A 20,066-nucleotide genomic window follows, 5' to 3' on the forward strand; every position below is an offset into this window, starting at 1 on the left:
CGGTCCCTGGGAGAGTTGGGGGGCTGGGGAATGATGAAGGCAGCTGGATGTGACAGATGCTGAGAACTTTCTTTGCTAACTTAGTGAGTTTGTTTTAGCTCAAACTTGTTACCTTCAGATGATCATTAAGAAAACCATTAAGCAAATGTAGACCATGGGTCATTCTCGTATATAGGTTAGGTAGGGACCCAACAGTGCCCACTTCCAGGGAGCTGGCAGCATCCAGGGAATGGACACAGGGAGGTGGTGCACTGCAGGGCCCTGGCTTGGAAACCATGGCACCCGGCTTGAGGGGCCGGTGTGTGTGGCAGGGGGAGGGGCAGTCTTCATCACTGACCGGCTATGGCTGCGGGTGAATCCCCTTTCTTGTCTGAGCCTGTGTCACCCCCTCTGTACAATGAAGTTGGACTAGATAATCTCTGAGGCTCCTTCCAGGTGCCCCAAATCCCCAGGAAACATGGAACCCGGCTGGTTACGAATGCAGGTCTGTTGGTCTCATCAGTGGGGCTAGGAGGGGCTGGAGTCTCGTGTCCTGGAGGTCTGAGAGTGGAATGGACCCTTTGCATGCTGGAGATGTGGTCCTGATGACAAAGGCCCTCCCTGTCCTGGGGTTTGAGGATTTGCGATTTCAGGCATGGAGGTACCCTGGGACTAAGGGTATCTTCAAGTGTCCTGGCCAAGGTGGCCCCAGGGGGATGGGTGACTCAGGGGGTCTCTCACTCTGCGCCTTTATAGGGGATTCTTCTCCAAGTTTTTAAAAGAATCCATGTCACTGAGTAGGAGTCAGGGAGGGGATAACGGAAGGAGAAAACAGTCAAAGAACAGCCTATGGGAGGTTGTGATAAGAAATATGCAACGAGTAGCTCATTCCTCTAGGTCTGGGAGATGGTTTGAAGATTCTTGGGAGCAAAACGTCACCACAAGGATGCTCATGCAAGAGTCAGGAGACCTCAGCCCTGGGAATAATACTACAATGAAATACACGGTTATAGTCTCCAGATCCTGAGGCTCCTGCATGTCAAAGGAGGGAAAGCCACGTGTGAGCTGACAAGTCTTTAAGGAGGGGCTCTGAGCTAGATGCAGAAGGCTCAGCCAGAGAGATCAGCAGAGGCAGAGAGGGCTTCCTGGGCAGGAGCAAGGTCTGGCCGGGGGAGGGGATGACAAGTTCTGGGAGGAAGTGAGGAGCAGAGGGCCCCCACGGAGGTAACCCAGAGGAGGCTGGCCAAAGTTGGCCCAGGTGCCCCGAGGTCACATAGATCAGGGAACTTCAGGGCTCAGTGGGAAGGTTGAGGCTGGAAGGAGATGGTCTTCTCTCTTTTCTGCTTTGTTATCTTGCAGGATTCTCAGTAAGTTAAGTCAAGAAATCAACAAGAACGAAGAGAGGAGGAGCATCTTCACACGCAAGTGAGTGGGGTGGCCCTGCGCCCCCTGGGAGGAAACCCAGGAATTTTTAAAGTCATGTTGAGCCTGCGGTGGTTCCCTGAGTCCCAGGAGTCTTGGCCGTGGTGCCCAAGGAGAGAGGGGGTTCCCTCTCCCTGCCCTACATCCTGCCTCAGGGTCCGTACGTCAGGGGAACTTCCTCCAGAGCGTCAGGCTCCCAGTTGTGCCACCAATGTGGCTTTTGTGGTTTCCAGAATCTTTTTTGGAGCATCCTAGCCCCAGTTGCCAAGCAACAAGGACAAGTCCTTCCTGGGCAGTGAGACACACCCTGCACTGGGGGTTCCTCTCGCAGGCCTGGACTGCGGAAAGAGGGAGATCTCCTTAAATCAACAGCATCATTAACGCATGCTGTTTGCCTTTGCAGACCCCAGGTCCAGCGGTTTCCTGAAGAGACAGGTAAGGGCTGGGGCTGAGAGGTGATTGCTTTAGGAGGTGACGGGCACTTCAGTTCTCCTGCCTTTCTGGTGCCTAGGGCTCCTTGGGTGTCAGGCAGGTGACCTTACCCATTTGCCTGCCAGCAGTTCTTACCCAGGAAAGGGCTTGGGTCTGGATTGAGGGGAGGAGAGAAGTCACTGTGCAGGGCACCCGACGTAGAGCTCCTGCTCTGGGGGGACGTCTGCAGAGGCACAGGGAGGGGTCTGGGAGCTGTGTGGGGCAGAAGGACCCAGTCTTTGACCGAGCACCTGATATGGGCCCGTTCCCCTGCTTCTGACGCTTTTTTTTTTTTTTTTTTGACTTGCAAACAACACAGTTTATTTCTCACAGTTCTGGAGGCTGGGACGTCCCTGGGGAAGGCGCCCTCAGAGTCTCTGTCTGGTGGGAGCTGCTTCCTGGGCCATGGACGGTGCCTTCTCACTGCGTCCGCGCCTGCGGGAGGGGCTGCCTCTGAGCCTTTACAGCAGTTTTTCAGTGGCTCAGTTGCACATGGTGTTAACATGCAGATTGCTGGGCCTCACCCAGTCCTGCTGAATCAGAAGCTCTAGGGATGGGGCTCAAGCGTCTGCGTATTTCAAGGCACTCCTAGGTGACTCTCAGGCACGTGAAGGGTTAAGAACCACTGCCGCTCTCTGGTTCTCCGGGAGAACGAGCCCCCTCAGGTAGGCTCCCTGGAGCCGGCAGAGCCCCAGGTGTGTGGGAGGAGGAGGAAGGCCAGGGAAGGGGCACAGGTGAGGAGGGCGCAGATGCAGGAGCTGCTTCGACTTCTCTTCGAGTGGCGGCTTCCTTCGGTGCTGACAGTCGTGTCATTTCCTTCCGCAGAAAGCCACGAAGAGGACAACGGGGGCTGGTCATCCTTTGTGAGTATGGTGGGGGCTGCTCTTCCACCTGACAGCAGCATCCAGGGTGGCTTTGTCACAAGGTCCCAGCACAAAGCCGCATGGAGCAAGGCCTCTCACAAGACGCCAGCACGCCCCTCCAGGTCTCAGAAAGGGTGTCTGCAAAGGGCCAGACAGGAAGTATTTTTGGCTTTGGGTGCCATGCAGCCTCTGAATCAACTCAACTCTGCCACCCGAGCACAAAAGCAGCCGCGGTGGATGAGCTAACAGATGGGTGTGGCTACGTCCCCATAAACCTCTATTTCCCAAAACAGAGGATGGGGCAGGGCCTGGCCCTTGGGCTGTAGTTTGCTGACCATGCAGTTGTCCACCGTTACCCACGCCACGCAGGGCCTTTCCCTACCCCCCACCTGTCTCCACATTGAACTCTCCTAGAAATCCACTCTAAAGGAGATTCTCTTGTCCTCTCGTGCCCAACCCGAGGACACTGTTCCGTCCCTCTGCTCACGGAGGGTTTGCATTCCATTCGCTGGTGGCTGAAAACTCAGTGGGTCCATTATGGGCCCAGCTCTTCACACGGGAAACAGGCAGGTGGGTGGACATCAGGAACCTAAGCATTTTAAACTATGGATAGCACATGTTTAAAAGGTACACTGAGGCACAGGACAATTGTAAAGAGTTATTTGCACCAATGACGATTCATGAGTCAGGCAGCACCAAACTAGAGGTGGTACCCCCATGAATGCAGAAGTAATATAAAGAAAATACTTGATTAGTTACAGTTATAAAGTTGTCTTATTTGGTCTGTCTTGCTGGAAAGTTCCTAGGTATAAAATGGTAAGTTTGTTAGCTCCTTCTGATTGCTTGAGCTTATAAGTTGTTTTCCTTTTACAAGAAAGAGCTCAAGTTAAGTATTGCTTATGTTTGCAAATCAAGCAAGATTTAGGTCACTTACGAGCCTGAGCAGTTTTGTCTGCTCTGGGTTCCTCAGGCCCGGTCTCCATTTTTATTTACTTTGACACACATATGGCAGAATATGATTGGCAGCCAAAGCATGCATACAAATTTAGGAGCCAAATGATGGGGAGAAAATGATTGTTATAGAAGCAGAAGAGGAAATTTTTGTTGTTTGAGAAAGGCTTACGGGGTACAGGGCTGGTGTAAAGTCAGGAACAAGGGGTCTGGGCAGGATAGGAGCCAGCAGGGGCTGGAGAGAGGCCACCTGCCTGTGGACCTCCTGCACAGGCCACTGTTCCCAAGTGCCAGTCCTCAGGGGCTCGACCCACCTGCCCCTAAGTTTTAAGAACATGGACAGGGCAGGACAAAGTCTTTTTTGGAGTTGGGAAGACATTCAACCCTCATTTTGCCTTCCTACTTGTTCTTGTTTGTTTGTTAATATTCCTGACCTCAAAAATAAACACAGAAATCTTTCAACTGTACAACTTAAATGCAATCTTCCTTAAGCCATTCGTCAAAGCTGTCAAGATTTCGAGGATATTGGTACCTCCCTTTCCTCGAAAAGTTGTAACCTCCCATTGCTTCTTTGCACACCGCCCTTGGCCGTAGGGCTCTGGGTTGGTTCATGCACCCACTGGACTTTGGCAAGACAGTGAGGAGCATCCCCCGCTTGGTGGCTGCTGGTGTGGTCTCTGCTGGGCAGTGAGCACTTTCATGGATGGCTTCAAAGGCAGGCACCCAGCACCTGGGGCTGACTTTCCCCGAGACCCAGGAAGAAGCAAAAATAAAATACAATAAAAATCTCACATTTAGAGAGCCTTTGTTTCCAAGAGAGCAGCTTCAAAGCCAGTGTCAGATTTCATGAATAATAATATGTCATTCCTATACACTCAGCTCTCAGCAAAAAGTGTAGCACAGCCCTGGACTGTCCCCTCCCCGAGGCGACCTAATCTCCTTCCAATTAACAGGCTTTGTTTATCTGGCTTCCCCGTCAGCTGGGCCTTCAGTGCTGCACTAGGTTATAATGAGAAGACATTTTCCCAGCACAGGCACACTAAGAACAGAAATGACAATTAACTCCTATCATCACAAACGCTCCAGGCGTTTAGTCTTTCTCTTGGTGATGTCTGGAGTGAAAAAGGTGTTTACTCAAGATAGAGCCTGTTCCTGAACCCCTATTCCAGCACGCTCCCCATTTCTTCTCTCTTTCTGTTGTGCAAAACAGGCGTAAAGGAAAAGGCACGCACTTGCCTGATGGTCAGAGACCTTGACGGAGGTCCCAAGTCCAGACTTCCTGACTCTGTGATATTGTGTGTGTGCCCCTCGTCTGCAAAACGGGAGTGGCCGCCTCAGGCTGCCTGCCCCCACCCCAGCGTGCCATTGTGAGGCTTGGCGCAGGGAGAGCAGACACAGGCACGCGAGTGCCCGGGAGCCTCTGCAAACCTCACTGTCCCTGTCCTGTCCCTGTGTTGGCAGGAGGAAGATGACTATGAAAGTCCCAATGACGATCAGGATGGGGAGGATGATGGTGACTACGAGTCCCCCAACGAGGAGGAAGAGGCACCCGTGGAAGACGACGCCGACTATGAGCCGCCACCCTCCAACGATGAGGAAGCTCTGCAGAGCTCCATCCTGCCGGCCAAGCCTTTCCCCAACACCAACTCCATGTACATCGGTAAGGGCCTGCCTCCTGGTGCTCTGGCCCTGCCGGCCCGGAGCCGAGCTCTCCACTGCCGCACGGGGGGCCGGTGCCCCAGCTTGCCCATGTAGCAGAAAGTTCTGGGTGATGACGGCAGCTCCGCTTTGTGGCAGCTGTGTGGCTTTAGACAAGTGACTCCACCTCTCTGGGCCTCAATGTCCTCATCTGTGAAATAGGGTAGTAAGAGTGAAGATCACATAGGCCTGCTTGGGGATTACTGACACTGCAAACATCATTGCCTGTGGTGGCTCGTAGCCCTGAGCTGCCACTTGAGGGTATGTGGCAGTTACAACTCATTCTGTGGTTTACTCGGGTACTCAAGAGCACTTTCCTGTTCCTCCCACCTTTGACCAAATCATAGCTACGTGGCACTACCACCCAGAGACTGTCGGAGTAAACAGAAAGACATCAAGGGGGGTTGCCTACAACTTTAAAAACATTAGGCAGTATGTAAGATTTCCATTTCCATCTGTCCTGTTAGCCCACCTCTCCCTCACTATTCACTCCTTCACCAGTTATTGTCGATCGCCCATTAGGAGCCCGGCCCCACTCTGAGTGCCGGGAAACCACCAGGAAAGAAGACACAGCCCGTGCCTTGGGCCACATTCATGCAGTGGGGGTGACAGAAAATAAACGCGTACACACTTGCACAACACAGCTGCAGGTGTGAGCTGGAAGTCGATGATCAATAACGAAAAACTGAAACCACGTAGTCCTTTGTGCTCTGTAGCCCTTTTTCATTTTGCAGCCCTTTCCTAACGCTGCCTCAACATGTCGCCGTGTGCTTTGAAGCACCCTGTGTGATAAGGACGATGATCAGGTCTGTGTCGTGTACAGGGAAGTGGAGGTCAGAGGAGAAATGGAAAACGAAGCTGCTGAGCACCTCGGATGTGCCAGTTGCAAAGGCACAGAGTGAACAGGACTGTCCTCGCTCTAAGGATTCTAGTCCAGGGGTGATGCAGCATCAAACAAATGAGTCCCAAAATTGTTTAATTCAATGATGATGCAGAGTAAGGAAGACAAGCGCAGGAGACGAGCTGGAGCGTGTGCCTGCTCTGGGCTTGCTTGCCGTAAGGAGCTGGGATAGTAAGCCGATATTAAAGCATGAATAGAAGGTGGCTAAGTGGAGATGGATGTGGTAAGGGAGGAGCATTTGAAGCAGAAGAAATGACTGTGCAAAGGCCCTGAGGCTCAAAGGAGCTCGGCATGTTAGAGGAGCTGAAAGGTGGCCAGTGTAGGACATTGCCAGCCTGTCAACCTGGCCTAGGGACACTTCTGTGGCAATCGGAGTACTGTGAGTTTCCGTCCCAGGCAAGTCCAGGTCCCCATTAAGAGCCTATGATTTAGAAACAGGAGTTGGTGACCAGCTCCTCCCTTTATGGGAAGAGATGAGTAAAAGGAGGAAGTGTCAGAGCATTTGGGAGGGGACGGGACCCAGAACAGGATCCTCATGAGCGGTGACAATTTAACCCTGCACGGGCAGTGGGCGTGCCCGTGTGACTGCACACGTGTCTCTGTGAGTGCAGATGTGTGTGTGCACGTGCACACATGTGCCTTTTCATGTCTGTGCACATGAGGGCGTGTGTGTGTTTACGTCTTTACAATTTTGTCTGAAAACACTCCGTCCTGGCACTGGCTGAGCTAATGACAAAGAGGCCTTTTTGACTGGCACGATCTGTGATAAAGACCCAATCCTGTGAGGTGAGATGAGAGCTGTCCCTGTGTATGAGGAGAGTGACACAAACTGGGATAGAAAGACGGGCAGGAAGGGGCCTAGGACTCCCCAGCCCCCGGGAAATCCAGGCTCGGTCTCCCAGGGCTGGGGTCGCGCTGGCCCCTGAGCGTGGCCGACACTCTCTCACTGTAACATTCTTGTGTTTCCGCAGACCGGCCCCCGTCCGGGAAGGCCCCCCAGCAGCCCCCCGTGCCCCCCCAGAGACCCATGGCCGCCCTGCCGCCCCCGCCGGTCAGCAGGAACCACTCGGTAGGCCTCCTGCTCTTTTCTGGTACTTTGTGTCCACTCCAGTCACTTCCTCTGTCAGAAAAGCAAACCACAAACACCTTCATCTAGTTCTAATTTTGTAAGAAAAGATTGTATCTAGGCTGAGAAAATGTACACCCAAGGACTCAGTGTTTCTTTTTCTTGGAGAAATACTAGTGATTTCTATTTATGTCATTATGCTTATTGGTATTTTCTTTGTACCATAAACACATAAACTCCTTGTATAATAAAAGCTCCCCTTCTAATGGTCATTGTGCTATTACTTGGAAAGAAGTGAAAACTAAAATAGATGAAGTCATGGCACCTACTGGTACTGCGTGGGCACCTTTCCCACAAAAGACTTGCGCCACCAGGTGGCCAACAGCTGAACTTCAGGGGACAAATGCCTTCAGACCACGGTTTACGAGACAAGGAGCCTGGGAGCGAGACAGCAAACCCCCTTTCCTCTTTCTTCAAGCACACAGTCCGGCTCTTGTGGATCTAGTAGATTCTCGGAGTGACTCCGAGGAGCTCGGATTAAGGAGTTGCTAGCTGGCAATGTGTTTTCATCCCAAGTTTATCTATAAATGCATTTTGCTTTTGAAATCTGAAGACCTTCACCTCCACTACTGGGATGCGGAATTCAGTCATTCCGCCAACTCTATCCTAGCACCAAGCAGTGTTCTGGGTGCTGGGATAGAGTGCGAACAAGACACAGTCCCTGCTTTCATAAGGTTTCCACTGGGGTTGGGGGAGACACGTCACCAGCGGGTAAACAGCTGTATGAATGAGATGATTTGAGGCGCTGTGTGTGGGGTTAGGGAGGCAGAAGACCAGGTAATAGGATGGTGGGTGGCAAGGGGACAAGGGGCTGGGACAGAATGAGCCAGTTGTGAGAAGAGCTAGGAGAAGAATATTCTGAGCTTGAGATTTTCCAGGAACTACAAGGAGACCCCATGGTGGGCACTGGGGAGGGGATATAAGAAGGGCTGGGAGTGTGGACAGGTGCAGGGCCTTGCAGACCACGGTGAGCTTTTATTTTGTTCCTGATGTGATAGGAGCCACGGGAGGGCTCATCAGGGACATGAAGGGCTCCCTCCGCTGCCTGCAGAAGATAGCTTTCATGAGAGAGAGTAGAACGGGGAGCTCAGACAGGAGGCAACCTCAGTCATTCCGAAAAGGAAGTGGATATGAGTGGACGGAGGAGATGGAGATGAAGATGGAGAAAAGTGAGAGGATCCAGATGTATTTGGGGAAGCAGAACCACCAGGCCTTGCCGATGCATGGGACATGCTTCCTAACATTTGCATCTTTTTTTACGTAGCCACTGCCCCCACCCCAGCCCAACCACGAAGAGCCTAGCAGAAGCAGAAACCACAAAACGGCAAAGCGTGAGTACCAGGGCTGCTCTCTGTTGCCCACCAGCCCACCCTGCCCCCACCCCAGCCCACTCACAGCAACTGCTGCCTTCTTTTAATTGATGTCAGTCTTTTTCCTTTCCAGTGCCGCCTCCGTCGATCGACAGAAGCACAAAACCTCCCCTGGATCGCTCATTAGCTCCGTTTGACAGAGAGCCTTTCACACTAGGTGGGTATGACTCATGTTCGATGCATAGAGATCATGGTCAACATTTCTAGAGTGCTTACTGCATGCTTCTCACACGCACCATCTCAGTTACCGATGGCCACAATACTATGAAGTAGAGGCTATCAGAATCATCCACATTTTACAGATGAGGAAACAGAGCACAAAGAGGTAACTTCCCAAGATCACTCACCTACCAAGTGATGGGGTAGACACCCAAACCCAGATCAGGCTGATTGCAGGGCTCCTGGGCTAGACCTGCTTCTCCACTTGACATGTGTGATCTGTGTACACACATCTCATTGTCCTTCAGCCGAGACTCCACGGGGGTCTTTGTGGTGCAGAGGGACGACCTGAGCTAAGAGACTAGAGGTCTGGGGAGCTGGTGTGTGCTGCTTGTTGAACACAGGGATATTACTTTCTCAGGGCTCAGTCTCCTAACTTGTAAGGCAGGTGTTCTATAAGGAGGAGATGCTTTAGAAAACACGAAGTTGATGTTCAAATGTCACGGTTGTTTTTTGTTGTACGTATACAGTTGACCAAACATGGGGTATATTGCAGTCTTTTTACCCCACAATTTACAAAATTCTTAGATTGCAGCTATTTCCACATGGAGCTATTTTCAATTCTATTCTAAAACTTAGTTACCATTTATTGAGCAACTACTATGGGACAAGTTCCTTACCTACTGCAGATATACCTACATTATCTCTAATCCTCATGCCAACCCAACAAAGGAGGTACATTATTATCTCCACTTCTCAGTTGATGAAACTGAGGCTCAAAGAAGTTGAATAATTTGCCTAAATTTGTATAAGTAGGTACAGGATTTGAACTTATGTCTTTCTGACTTCTAAGTGGCTGCTGTTTTCCACCACATAATGCTGCAGTTGAGGGCCCTGAGTTTTAACTTGCTGTGGACTAGGAGAGTCTGGGAAAGGAACTCTGAAACTGAATAGAGGAGGAGCCCGGAGTCTCAGCTATACCCCAGCCTTTCCTTGGCTATGCTCCGAGCAAGGTATTTAGTCTTTTGTGGCCTCACTCCCTTGTCTGTCGGCAAAACGACTTTCAGTTCTTGGATTTGAGACTGCTGCTTGCTGCTGTTTCCCCAAACTGCATCACAACTGCGCTGAGTCATGCAAAGCTGTGTTGGCTGTTTTGGTTTGGAAGAGTCTGCAGCAGAGCTGTGTAATCACATGGAAATGAAGACAGATTTGACTTCAGATTGCAATCCCGCTCACTGCCGTGAGCCAAGGCATCAGAAAAGTAGAATATTGATGTCAAATCCCTCACGATCACCTCCTATCTTTTAAAAGATTCTTTCTTTACTATATTTTGAAAAAAAATGCTTAAAGACACCCTTTTCTGATAATTCCTGTTCTCTTGAATTACTCCCTTTTCTGTGAAGTTTTAGAAGAATTAATGTCTTCTTACAATGCTTAGACTCAACATGAGACTCTTAACGTGCCCAGAAAATATATACAAAAATGAGCAGATATTTTTTTAAAAAGTGTATTCAGGCTGGAGGATATAAATCTGAGTTTTCTGGGTGTCCCTCCAAAGTAAGGGTTCTACCCCAAACTAAAGTTTTATAAATAATAAACATGTTTATACCATCAAAACTCTCTCCCACTAGCCAGTGAGTTCTTCGCAGTGGGGCAGTATTCTTAGGACAGTCGTGGACCTGGCGTGTATTTGGTCCCTAGAGAATAAATCATGTGAAAATGCAACTCCAGGCAGATTGTCTCGCCATTCCCCTTAGGGCGTTAACTGTGCCTGGATGTGGGAGGGAGGGAAAGAAAGGAAGGTAACTAACAACTGTCAGCCCACACGGATCATGTCGAAGTCAAAATAAAAACGCAGAGATGCATCTCTAAATGTAACGTTTTATTTGGGAAGAAAGAATTGCAATTCAGGGCATACACGCAGACCTTGTGGTCTTCAGTATTTCCAAAGAACAAAGAGAAGGTTGGAGGTTGTATAAAAAGGAGGAATGTTAACTGTTACTGTTTGAGAAAGCTCATTGGCATTAGCAAGCTCCCGGGAGCTGGCAAGTTTGAGTGGGCAGCCACGGCAGTGGGTAAAATGCAGGTCGTTTCCACAACTGTTAGGTAAAACTAGTTTGAGGTTACAGTAGGCAATTTCAGCAGCCAGACTTGCAGAGAATTACATTTTTGGAGCAATATTAGTGTCCTGGGTGCTTTCCTCCCCTGGCTTCTTGACTCTGTTTTAGCTGGGTATGACAAGAATGATCCAATTCGTATAATCAGATTTCCCCATCTTGTGCCTGACCCTGCATATAAATTGTCGACTGATTTTTACAACAAACCCATAGGGTTTTAGCCTATAACCTCATTGTAGAGATGATGAAATTGAGACTCAAAAACCTTCAATAACTTGTTCAAGGTCATATAGGATTTGCTTCTAGCCCCAGTTGAATCCTGTTAGTAATACTTTTATCACATCAACGACAAAGGCCATACCTATTCTAGGGGACTTTAGATAGAATACAAATTAAATTGCTTAACGAATAACTTTGCAATGCAGAATTCTCAGGTACATCTGGCATCTCTTCAGGGAGCCGGAATATCATATATCATCTGTTCTAAAAGAAAAGTAAAACAAACAAATAAAAACCAACCAAAAAAAAAAAAAAAAGTGATTTGCAGCACGCGAGGAGAATCTCCTGAAACCCCCTTCCCCAAGTTAAAAGTGTTTTTCAGACACTAAGTGGAGCGCTTTAATATCACGTGCTCCACAGGACTGGAGAAAAATTAACCCCTTCATGGCAAATGGGTTTATTTTCGATTTGAAAATAAAACTTAGGCTGTACAAAAAAATATTTTGGCCAGCGAAAGAGGCATAAAATCCCAAGAAGACGCTCATGCTTTTGCTCATCAGTTATCTAAAGTAAAATGTTGAAAACAAAAGCACAGAGTCCACAGTACTGTTTGTGTGTTCACAAAGCTGTGTGACCGTGGGCAAGACACTTGATTTCTCTGAGCCTGGAAAATTAGGTACTTTGTAAGCGACATTTCCAGATCTGAAGTCTGGAACAGCAGCCCCCGTAAGAGCTCAGACTCAGAGCTTCCTCAAACTATGTTTTTAAACTTCATGCTTATAAAGTCCTGTATTGAAGGCCTGTCTGCTGTCATTTACAGGAAAGAAACCAGCGTTTTCCGACAAGGTAAGCTCTTTCTCTCCTCTTTTGTTTTTGTTTGTTTTGCATTTTGTCCTTACTCATTGAAAAGTGCTTGGACACTCAGACATCTTCCCCACTTCCTTGCAGCCCTCCGTCCCCGCGGGAAGGTAAGACGCCTGTTGCATCTGCGTGAGGGGACACGGGATATCCCACGGACCTCTGCGTTGGCAGAGTTTGTTTCTCACACTTCCTTTCTCTGAACTCTGCAGGCCTCTCGGAGAGCCTTTATCCAAGATACAAAAGCCTCCTTTGCCACCAACCACAGAAAGACACGAAAGAAGTAGCCCCCTGCCGGGGAAGAAGCCACCTGTGCCAAAGTAACTGTCTTGTGTTGCTAGAGCTTGTCATTCCAACAGAGTGGATGACACAGACAGCCTGCCTAGTGTTAGCTCCGCAGCAGGAACCAGGACTCTGGGCACCCCCAGGTGGGGTGGGATCCTTTCCTTGCTGTGCCTTGAGGAATGTTTAGGGTTCTCGGGTTGGATATAAAGTGCCAGGGAAGAAGAAGAAAATGGAATGTAGCTGAGAAATGAGTAGGGAAATGTTTACTCAGGAGTACGAGATGGCTGCTATTTGTGGAGACCTTGCCTACAAGCAGTCGAATTTTTAACTGAGTTTTGCTACCTTGTTACAGCAAAGCTTTCATGGCGCATAGGAACTGCACTTACCACTTGATTTTTCAGTGCAGGTAGCAGAAAGAAAACAACTGGGGAAGGTTTTTAGGTCACTGTGAGTGTCTTCCTTACTCTTCAACCACATTTTATAATTGCAGGAAACCGAGGCTGCTCTGGTATTTCTTAACTTTGCTATGAAGTCATTTGGGGCCTTTGTACCAAATGGCATGAATGCATCTGGTGTCAGGCCAACCCTGCTACTTACTGAGGATATAACCAAGGCTCTGTTAATCTCGTTTGTGAAATCAGGATTCGTACCTATCACCCTCCCTTGGCTGCTGTGAGGATTAAATCAAGGCCAGGGCTAGAGTGTGCCAAGAAAACCCCTTAGTAATGGAGTTTGATAACATTTTAGTGTCATATTTTTAAACAATCAAAATGAATGCAAAAAAACCACAATGAACAAAATATCAAAATTTTAAATGAATGCAGGATGAGCTGATGCCGTGGGGAGCATCTGACACCCAGAGGTGCTCAACAAATTGCCCTTCTCTTCCCCGTCTCCCGGGAGACACCGTGCTAAGGGGTGCAGTGCAGATGCCTGCCGCAGCGCTAAGGCAGCTGTCACCAAATCTGTGCGGCCAGCTCGTTCATCTGGGCCAACTACACTGAGCCCCCTCTGGAAAAGTCCCAAAGAAGTAGCATTTTCCAACCGTCTTCTCTTTACACCAAGGGTGGGCCCTGAGATGGCTGTTTTAAAACATCAGCAAAGGAGAATATGAACTAAAATGTTTTCATTTGCTTGGAGAAACAACAGCTCAGTGAAATTCAATAGCTACTGAGGAGTTAGTTTGCTGACTAAACCTTTATATATATATAATTATTTGCTGCAGTAGCTACCCAGAAAAAAGGTTTGCCTAGCTCAGCTTGCAACGATGACAGCACATTGAGTAACCAGATCTCCCCTCCACCCCGCTCCCCTGCCTTTCTGCTGGGATGCGTCGCTTCCCGTCTTCCCACGCCCCAGTGGGTTTGATTTCTCATTATTCGATTAAGTGAAACTATATTGTGAGGCTGGCTCTTTGGAACTCTTTGTGCTCAGTTCTTTTTTTTTTTTTTTTTTTTTTTTTTGCCCTACTTCATTTCAGGCATGGATGGGGACAAGACAGAAGAGAGAATGTAAGTACAAAATGTCATTTTGTGAGTGCTTCGCAAGGGGGAAACCAGAGCGGGCTCCGTGGAGGTTGGGACCTCATCCGTCTCGGCCTTCACTGAAGCCCAGCTGGAGAGGGTTCTGCACGCAGGAGGCTCTTGAGTACTGCGGCCTCCACCTCTGGGGCCTGGGTCTTTCTCTGCGCCTGTCATGCTGTGCTGCTTAGCTCCTGCCCCTGTGGGAGCACCTGGGGGGGCTGGGTTAGCTGCAGCCCCATCCCATGGTGTAATTAGCAAAGTGAGGGTGGGAAGTGGAAGAGAGCATACCGTGAGGGACGGCCAGGAGTCTGGGCCACACTGTTTTCCAAGGCCTCTGTTTTCCCTTTCAGTACCCCCATGATCTGAAAAAGAGGGGAAATAGCATTTATTGATTGCTTTACCCTGTGCACACTGCTATGCTAGCTGCTTCAGGGTGACCAGCTGTCCCTGTTTGCCCAGGTGCTCCCAGTTTTAGCACTGAAAGTCCCACATCCCAGGAACTCCCTCAGTGTCAGCCAAACCAGGATGATTGTCACCAGTAGCTTTACATATGCTTTGCGTTTAGTGACCCTGGAAGGGATCATCCTTTCCCTTTTACTGAGAAGAAATTGAGGCTCAGAAAGAGATATTCATGGCAAATTGCTCAGCCAATACATAGTCAGCATCTGAATCCTGCCTGTCTGCCTTTCTCTACACTATAAGCCCTCTGAAGGCCATCAGACCCTGCCCTTGTTCCAGCGCTCAGCCCACAAATGCCTGCTGTTTGCACAGCTCCGTGCAAGATGCTGTGCTTGTTCAAGTGATGTGCTGAGCTATGGAGACAGGCATGTTCACATCACACATGCTAAAGAGCACACAATCGTGGAATGCTCTGTAGAGGCTAAGGAAAGAAGGTGGTCCGTTTGGGTCAATGAGCCAGTGGTGACTTCTTAGAGGAGGTGAGCTTTATTATGGTCATAGAATGATGGAGAGGACACAAAAAAGAGTCACCCTAGAAGAAAGCCCAGGTGCATTCAAGCCTCAGGAATGTCCTGAGCAGGCGGGCGGCAATGCCCATGAAGCCTGCGGTGACAGTGAGGACAGTGGCTTAGCTATAGAGATACAGGGACAAAGTGGAGATAAGGTTGGACAGTGAAGATAACATCACACTCCAGGTTCCCAGTCTCTGGAAGGATTATTAACATTCATGGGAATCTGGGTGTTGTATAGTCTCAAACCAGAGGAGACATGGTTGCAACAGTGTTGAAGAACAATTTCATTGGGCAGATGTGTGTTTATGTACACAGCCCTTTGCTGGGACTCCCAGTTGGCCAATGGGCATGAATAACTCTGGCTGTGATCCCTCTTGCCTTCTCTCAGTGTGTGCTGAGATTAATGATAGCCAACTTTTATTAAAGAGCACTTAACGTATGCTGGGTACACGCAGTAACTAATTTAATCCTTATAACAACACTTTGAGGAAGCTGCTATTTCCTACCACAGGTCTGGCCTAAAGAGCAGGTGCAAGCTGGCCCTTTTGGTCTACTAGTCAATGGCAAAATCACTTGTCTCCTTGAACCTCGTCCTTACCTGAGGAGAAGAGAAAATAGCCCTTCCCTTGTCTATTTCACAAGGTTACCTGGAAGATAAAAATGGTGAGGGCCGTGGGTGCACCTTGTAAGCTGCACTGGACATAAGTAAGGCCGTGTTGCTGTTAAGAAGAGTGGCCTTGGCAAGGGAGAGACAAAAAGGAGGCTGAGCTTTGGGTCAGACAGATTCGGGAGGAGCCCAGTTCTGCAGCCTTTGGCAAGCAGCTGGGATCCTTCCTGAGGTCATGTTTCCATTTGCAAAATGAGGATGTGAAATTTCTGAAGGGTTGCTAGGGGAACCAAATGCAATCTTGTGTATGAATGTTTTGGGGCACATCATAGATATTGTTAATATTATATCTTTGGGCCTTTTTAGGCACCTCTGAATCTATTTCATGCTTAGTACATGAGGAGAGTCTCAAATCGAAGTGTCCTTAGATGATTGTTTGTATTAAGAAATCATAAACCATTTAGCAAGTTCTACTATTCTCCACAATATATTTATTTTAAAGAGGCATAACTGTCAATGAAAGAAACAGAGACATTTATTTGATTGAGAAATGCAGTTTTCTTTTAGAAATTGTATTTTGATAATACATTAATATTTCTTTTTTTCTTCCCCTGCCCAGGATGAAGATGATGGTATGTTTAGAAATGGTTTTTTATAACTTATAACTCATTCTTTCATTTATCTGTTTAGGCATTCAACTGGGATTGCTGAGTACAGAAATGCCATACAATCAATTATAACTGTTAAATTAGTATTAAGTAGACTTATGTCAATTGGTATACTGCACAACTATAATGAAATGGAATTATTTGTTTGGATTACCAAAGAGAACTGTTAAGTTCGTGTGTAGCAGTGCAGATTACTGAATTGTACAGCAAAATTAAAAATTGTATGCATGGTTAGATAGAAAAATCTCTAATATTTATGCCCTCTAACAAATGTGGATAAAGAATCAGTAACTGTAGATAAATGACATGGCATAAAATTTTGACTTTCATAAAGCAAGATAAAAAAACTTGTGAATAATTTTTGAGATTCATTATGTTTCCAGTTGACAATTTTCTGCCAAGTTAGCATTTCAAAAATGAAAAAATAAAATAAGTGTGTATTATAGCGAATGATATAGAATAGCAGCACTTTAAAAATGCATTCTCAGGGGGTACGTCATCTAGAAAAACCTTGAGGGATAGGGATCCATCTCCCCACGTCCTAATTACATCTAATTGTTTAGACTTTTGTGTCTGCCTTTACTAGCTGTTTCTAACTGGATGATTGTTTAGACAGTCATCCACTTAGAATGGGATGCTGGGAGCAGTTCTGGAATGTTCTTTAGAGACACTTGGTTCCTGACAGTCTCCTTAATGTTTTTCCACTTCCGCACAGTGCATCAAAGGCCTCTGCCCCAGCCAGCACTACTTCCTATGAGCTCCAACACTTTTCCTTCAAGATCTACCAAGCCGGGCGCCAAGCACTCTCTCCCATCCTCTCACATGCCTGGAGCTTTCTCAGAAAGGTTTGTGCCTCCGTCATTAAATTGTAGCTTAACATAACATCTGGGTCCCACTGACACTGAGGTAATGCCAGGTAGGTTGAGGAAGAAAGAAATGAGCCGGTGCGTAGTGGGTCTGAACTTTCGATCTTAAGAAACAAAACCAAGCTGAGCATTCAGAACGATGTGTTAAGTCACCACGGTCCTCGAGTCTCTGCTTGGTGTGCAGAGGGGTGCGGAATTGACTTTCCCCTTGATCACGCCAGATAGAATGGCCCCCTTGGCAGAAAATGGAGGATGCTTTCACTTTGTGAGTTTGATCAAACACACAACAATCATTAACTTGTTTAAGTACCCGGAGTTCATTCTGCAATTTGGTTGGGAAGACTGAGAAAATCTTGGCAGATGCTGAGAATCGATTGCAGACTCTGTCCCTAGCAGATCAGTTTTCCCAACAGCACAGCGTTTCTCAGGACTTGTGATAAGTCTGTGCAGAGGCAGAGGCATTAACAGGAGAAAGACCCAGGTCATTGTCCCCAAACCAGCCAAGGGGCCTCCTCTTGGTGTCCCCCAAGGCCTTAATATTCAAAGGGAGGAGCCCAGCTCCCTCCCCTGCTGACTTTCAGTAAGATGCATATACCCTCAATGCTTCCTTCCCCCCCCACCCTGCCCTGTTTCCTGTGGCTCTTCTCCTTCTTCCTGCTGGTTTCTTCTTGGGCCATGCCTGCTGCTTCTCACGCTGCTGCTCCCTTCCACTCTGCGCCCAGCCCCTCCGTCCTCACAGAATACCTCTCAGGCGAGGTTGCTGTGCAGAGCAGACGTTTCCCATTTGGACTGATGGGTGGGGGCGTCACTGCTCAGCATGTTGGGGTCCCCTCCCACCCCACCGCCCAGCCCAGCCCTGCGAGTGCTGTAGCTCTCTGGCACAGTGTCATCTAGCACTCTCTTGTCGCCACCCTACCCTCTCCTTGCAGCCCTTTAGGCCCTGGAGTCACTGTCCCCAAAGACATGCCCGTGAACACATCCTCCTACCAAAGAGCAGTGCCCTTCCCAGGGGACTTCTGCCATTCTCTGAACTAAAAGACCTCAAACTGCCACCGGGTTTTTAAAGTAACTTTTAAGTGCCCTTTACACGGTTTAATTTTGCTGCTGCTGTTGTTGTTTTGGCTCATGAAGCTCGTTAGACTTGGGGATGGTCCGTCAAGGGAGAACAGTGAAATGAATCCGGTCAGTTCCTTCCCTCTGCCCAGCCCCCCTGGTTTTGAGGGGAGCGGGGGCGGGACGCAGTGACAAGGCAGGAAGCATCCGCGGTCTGGCTTCCCTGACTCAGCTCCCCGTCCAACTGAAATCCATCTTTTCCTGTCTCCGCAGCAACAGCAGTTTTCCGCAGAGCGCCTCTCTCCCGCCATACTTCTCTCAAGGTTTGTACTCGGGGCTTTGGTGACCCGCTCCAGCCACCGCGACTTTATGACTGGATTCCCCGCCTGTCCCAAGCCTGTCCCAAAGCCTTTCGCAGGGGTTTTGTTGTTTCCCAAAAGCATCCGACTTCCTCGTTCGACACTTAATTCAGTGTCTGCAGTGTTCCAAGGGCTGTTGGAATGACAGGATGTGACAGAAAACACCACACGCACACATATATACGTACACACGCATACACACAGAGACATATACACACGTGCACACACATACATATATATATACACATACACATTCACATACATGTATGGTTGCTGTGCAGGACAGCATTTTGTGTTTTAAATAGAAAACTACACTAGTATGTTTGGATTATACTTGAGAATAAACATTTTTTTCAGGAGCACATCTGTTGTATTCAGTTGGATGCGTCATTCCCCAGATAGGTGACATCCCACTGCCAACCCCACTGGCACCCACTAAGTTCTCAGTGTTCGCTAAGCAGTTGAGGTGGTTGTGTCCATATTCACCATATGGTTTTCAGTTTCTCAGCCCCTTCAATTTTCCACCAACCCCCAAACTCAGTGTGTTTTGCAAACCCACATTTGTGCAACCTGCCTGGCCCCTGCAGGCGTCTGAGTTCCAGACAGTTCACTCTACGGCAATAGTTCCCAAGGCAAATTCCACACAGCTCCAGTTTCATGAGTTGGTAATAGGGATTATTAACACAAATAGTTAATTATATTTTGGAATACCACCTTAATCCAAATTGATCCCTGTCCTCTAAGACTGCCAGGACACCTGGTCCTCAGTCTTCTCCACTGGCTGCTCCAATGTCAGGAAGGTACAGGGTGTATTGTGCATTGTCCAAAAACCTGTCATAATGCCTTTGAGGCTCTAGATATTGAGGGTGGTGGGTGACTGCAATAAAAAGTGTATTTGCTTGTCTGTTGTGAATTATGCGTTTTGAAAGTGTGTGACGCTTGCCTGTGGGTGCAGAAGCAGAAAGAGAATACTTCCTCAACTCTAAAACCGCCATGCAACAGGCCTTGGTTCTATTACTCTCCTAGCTTGTTAGATTTTATTCATTCGACAGGATTATAAAAGTGTAAAAGTGCTGGACTGCAAGAGCAGGGGCGGGGAAGGTCTGTTTAGGCAAAGGGAACCCGGAGAAGGGAGGCGCGGGCAGCTCAGAGCCAGCCTTCCCTGCTTATTTAGAAACAGGGAAGGCCATCTTCAATAATCCTGGTGACAGGGCTCAGGAGACTTCAGCCCTTCCCAGGCCACTGTCGTCCCTCAGTGGGTAACAGTGGAGATGCAGTGACAATCCTGGTGCAGAACCACCTGAGGTGCTTGTTAACATGCAGGTTCCTGGGCCTTAGGTGATTTAAAGGCCCCCAGCGATTCTTACTGATGCACAACAACGTTTGGAAACCACAGGTTCAAGTCTCGGCTTTGCCACTAGTAGCACGTGATTTGCTGAGACTCTGAGCCTCCATTTACTCATATGCAAAATGAAGACCACACCCACCTTGTAGTGTTGCTGTGAGAAGTGAAGGTAATAGAAAGAAAGTGCCTTACTCCAGACAGAGTAGTGCTGAGTAAATAGTTGTTGAATGTACACACAGATGATGGATGAATAAT

General features: G+C 48.3%; 1 protein-coding gene across 1 annotated transcript in view; it reads left to right on the forward strand.

Moving 5' to 3' along the window:
- The window catches only part of LCP2 (lymphocyte cytosolic protein 2), a 45,666-nt gene that overhangs the window by 18,955 nt on the left and 6,645 nt on the right, over positions 1–20,066 (forward strand). Inside the window, exons 4-17 of the mRNA XM_069483858.1 lie at positions 1,339–1,404; positions 1,805–1,836; positions 2,698–2,735; positions 5,148–5,346; positions 7,257–7,354; positions 8,676–8,742; positions 8,855–8,938; positions 12,097–12,122; positions 12,225–12,244; positions 12,347–12,454; positions 13,900–13,930; positions 16,140–16,152; positions 16,904–17,033; positions 18,381–18,430. Coding sequence (XP_069339959.1) covers positions 1,339–1,404; positions 1,805–1,836; positions 2,698–2,735; positions 5,148–5,346; positions 7,257–7,354; positions 8,676–8,742; positions 8,855–8,938; positions 12,097–12,122; positions 12,225–12,244; positions 12,347–12,454; positions 13,900–13,930; positions 16,140–16,152; positions 16,904–17,033; positions 18,381–18,430 — 962 coding nt within the window. The remainder of the gene's footprint in view (positions 1–1,338; positions 1,405–1,804; positions 1,837–2,697; positions 2,736–5,147; positions 5,347–7,256; positions 7,355–8,675; positions 8,743–8,854; positions 8,939–12,096; positions 12,123–12,224; positions 12,245–12,346; positions 12,455–13,899; positions 13,931–16,139; positions 16,153–16,903; positions 17,034–18,380; positions 18,431–20,066) is intronic.

Source organism: Eulemur rufifrons, chromosome 10 (genome assembly GCF_041146395.1).
Source record: "Eulemur rufifrons isolate Redbay chromosome 10, OSU_ERuf_1, whole genome shotgun sequence".
In the NCBI taxonomy this organism is placed as follows: Eukaryota; Metazoa; Chordata; class Mammalia; order Primates; family Lemuridae; genus Eulemur; species Eulemur rufifrons.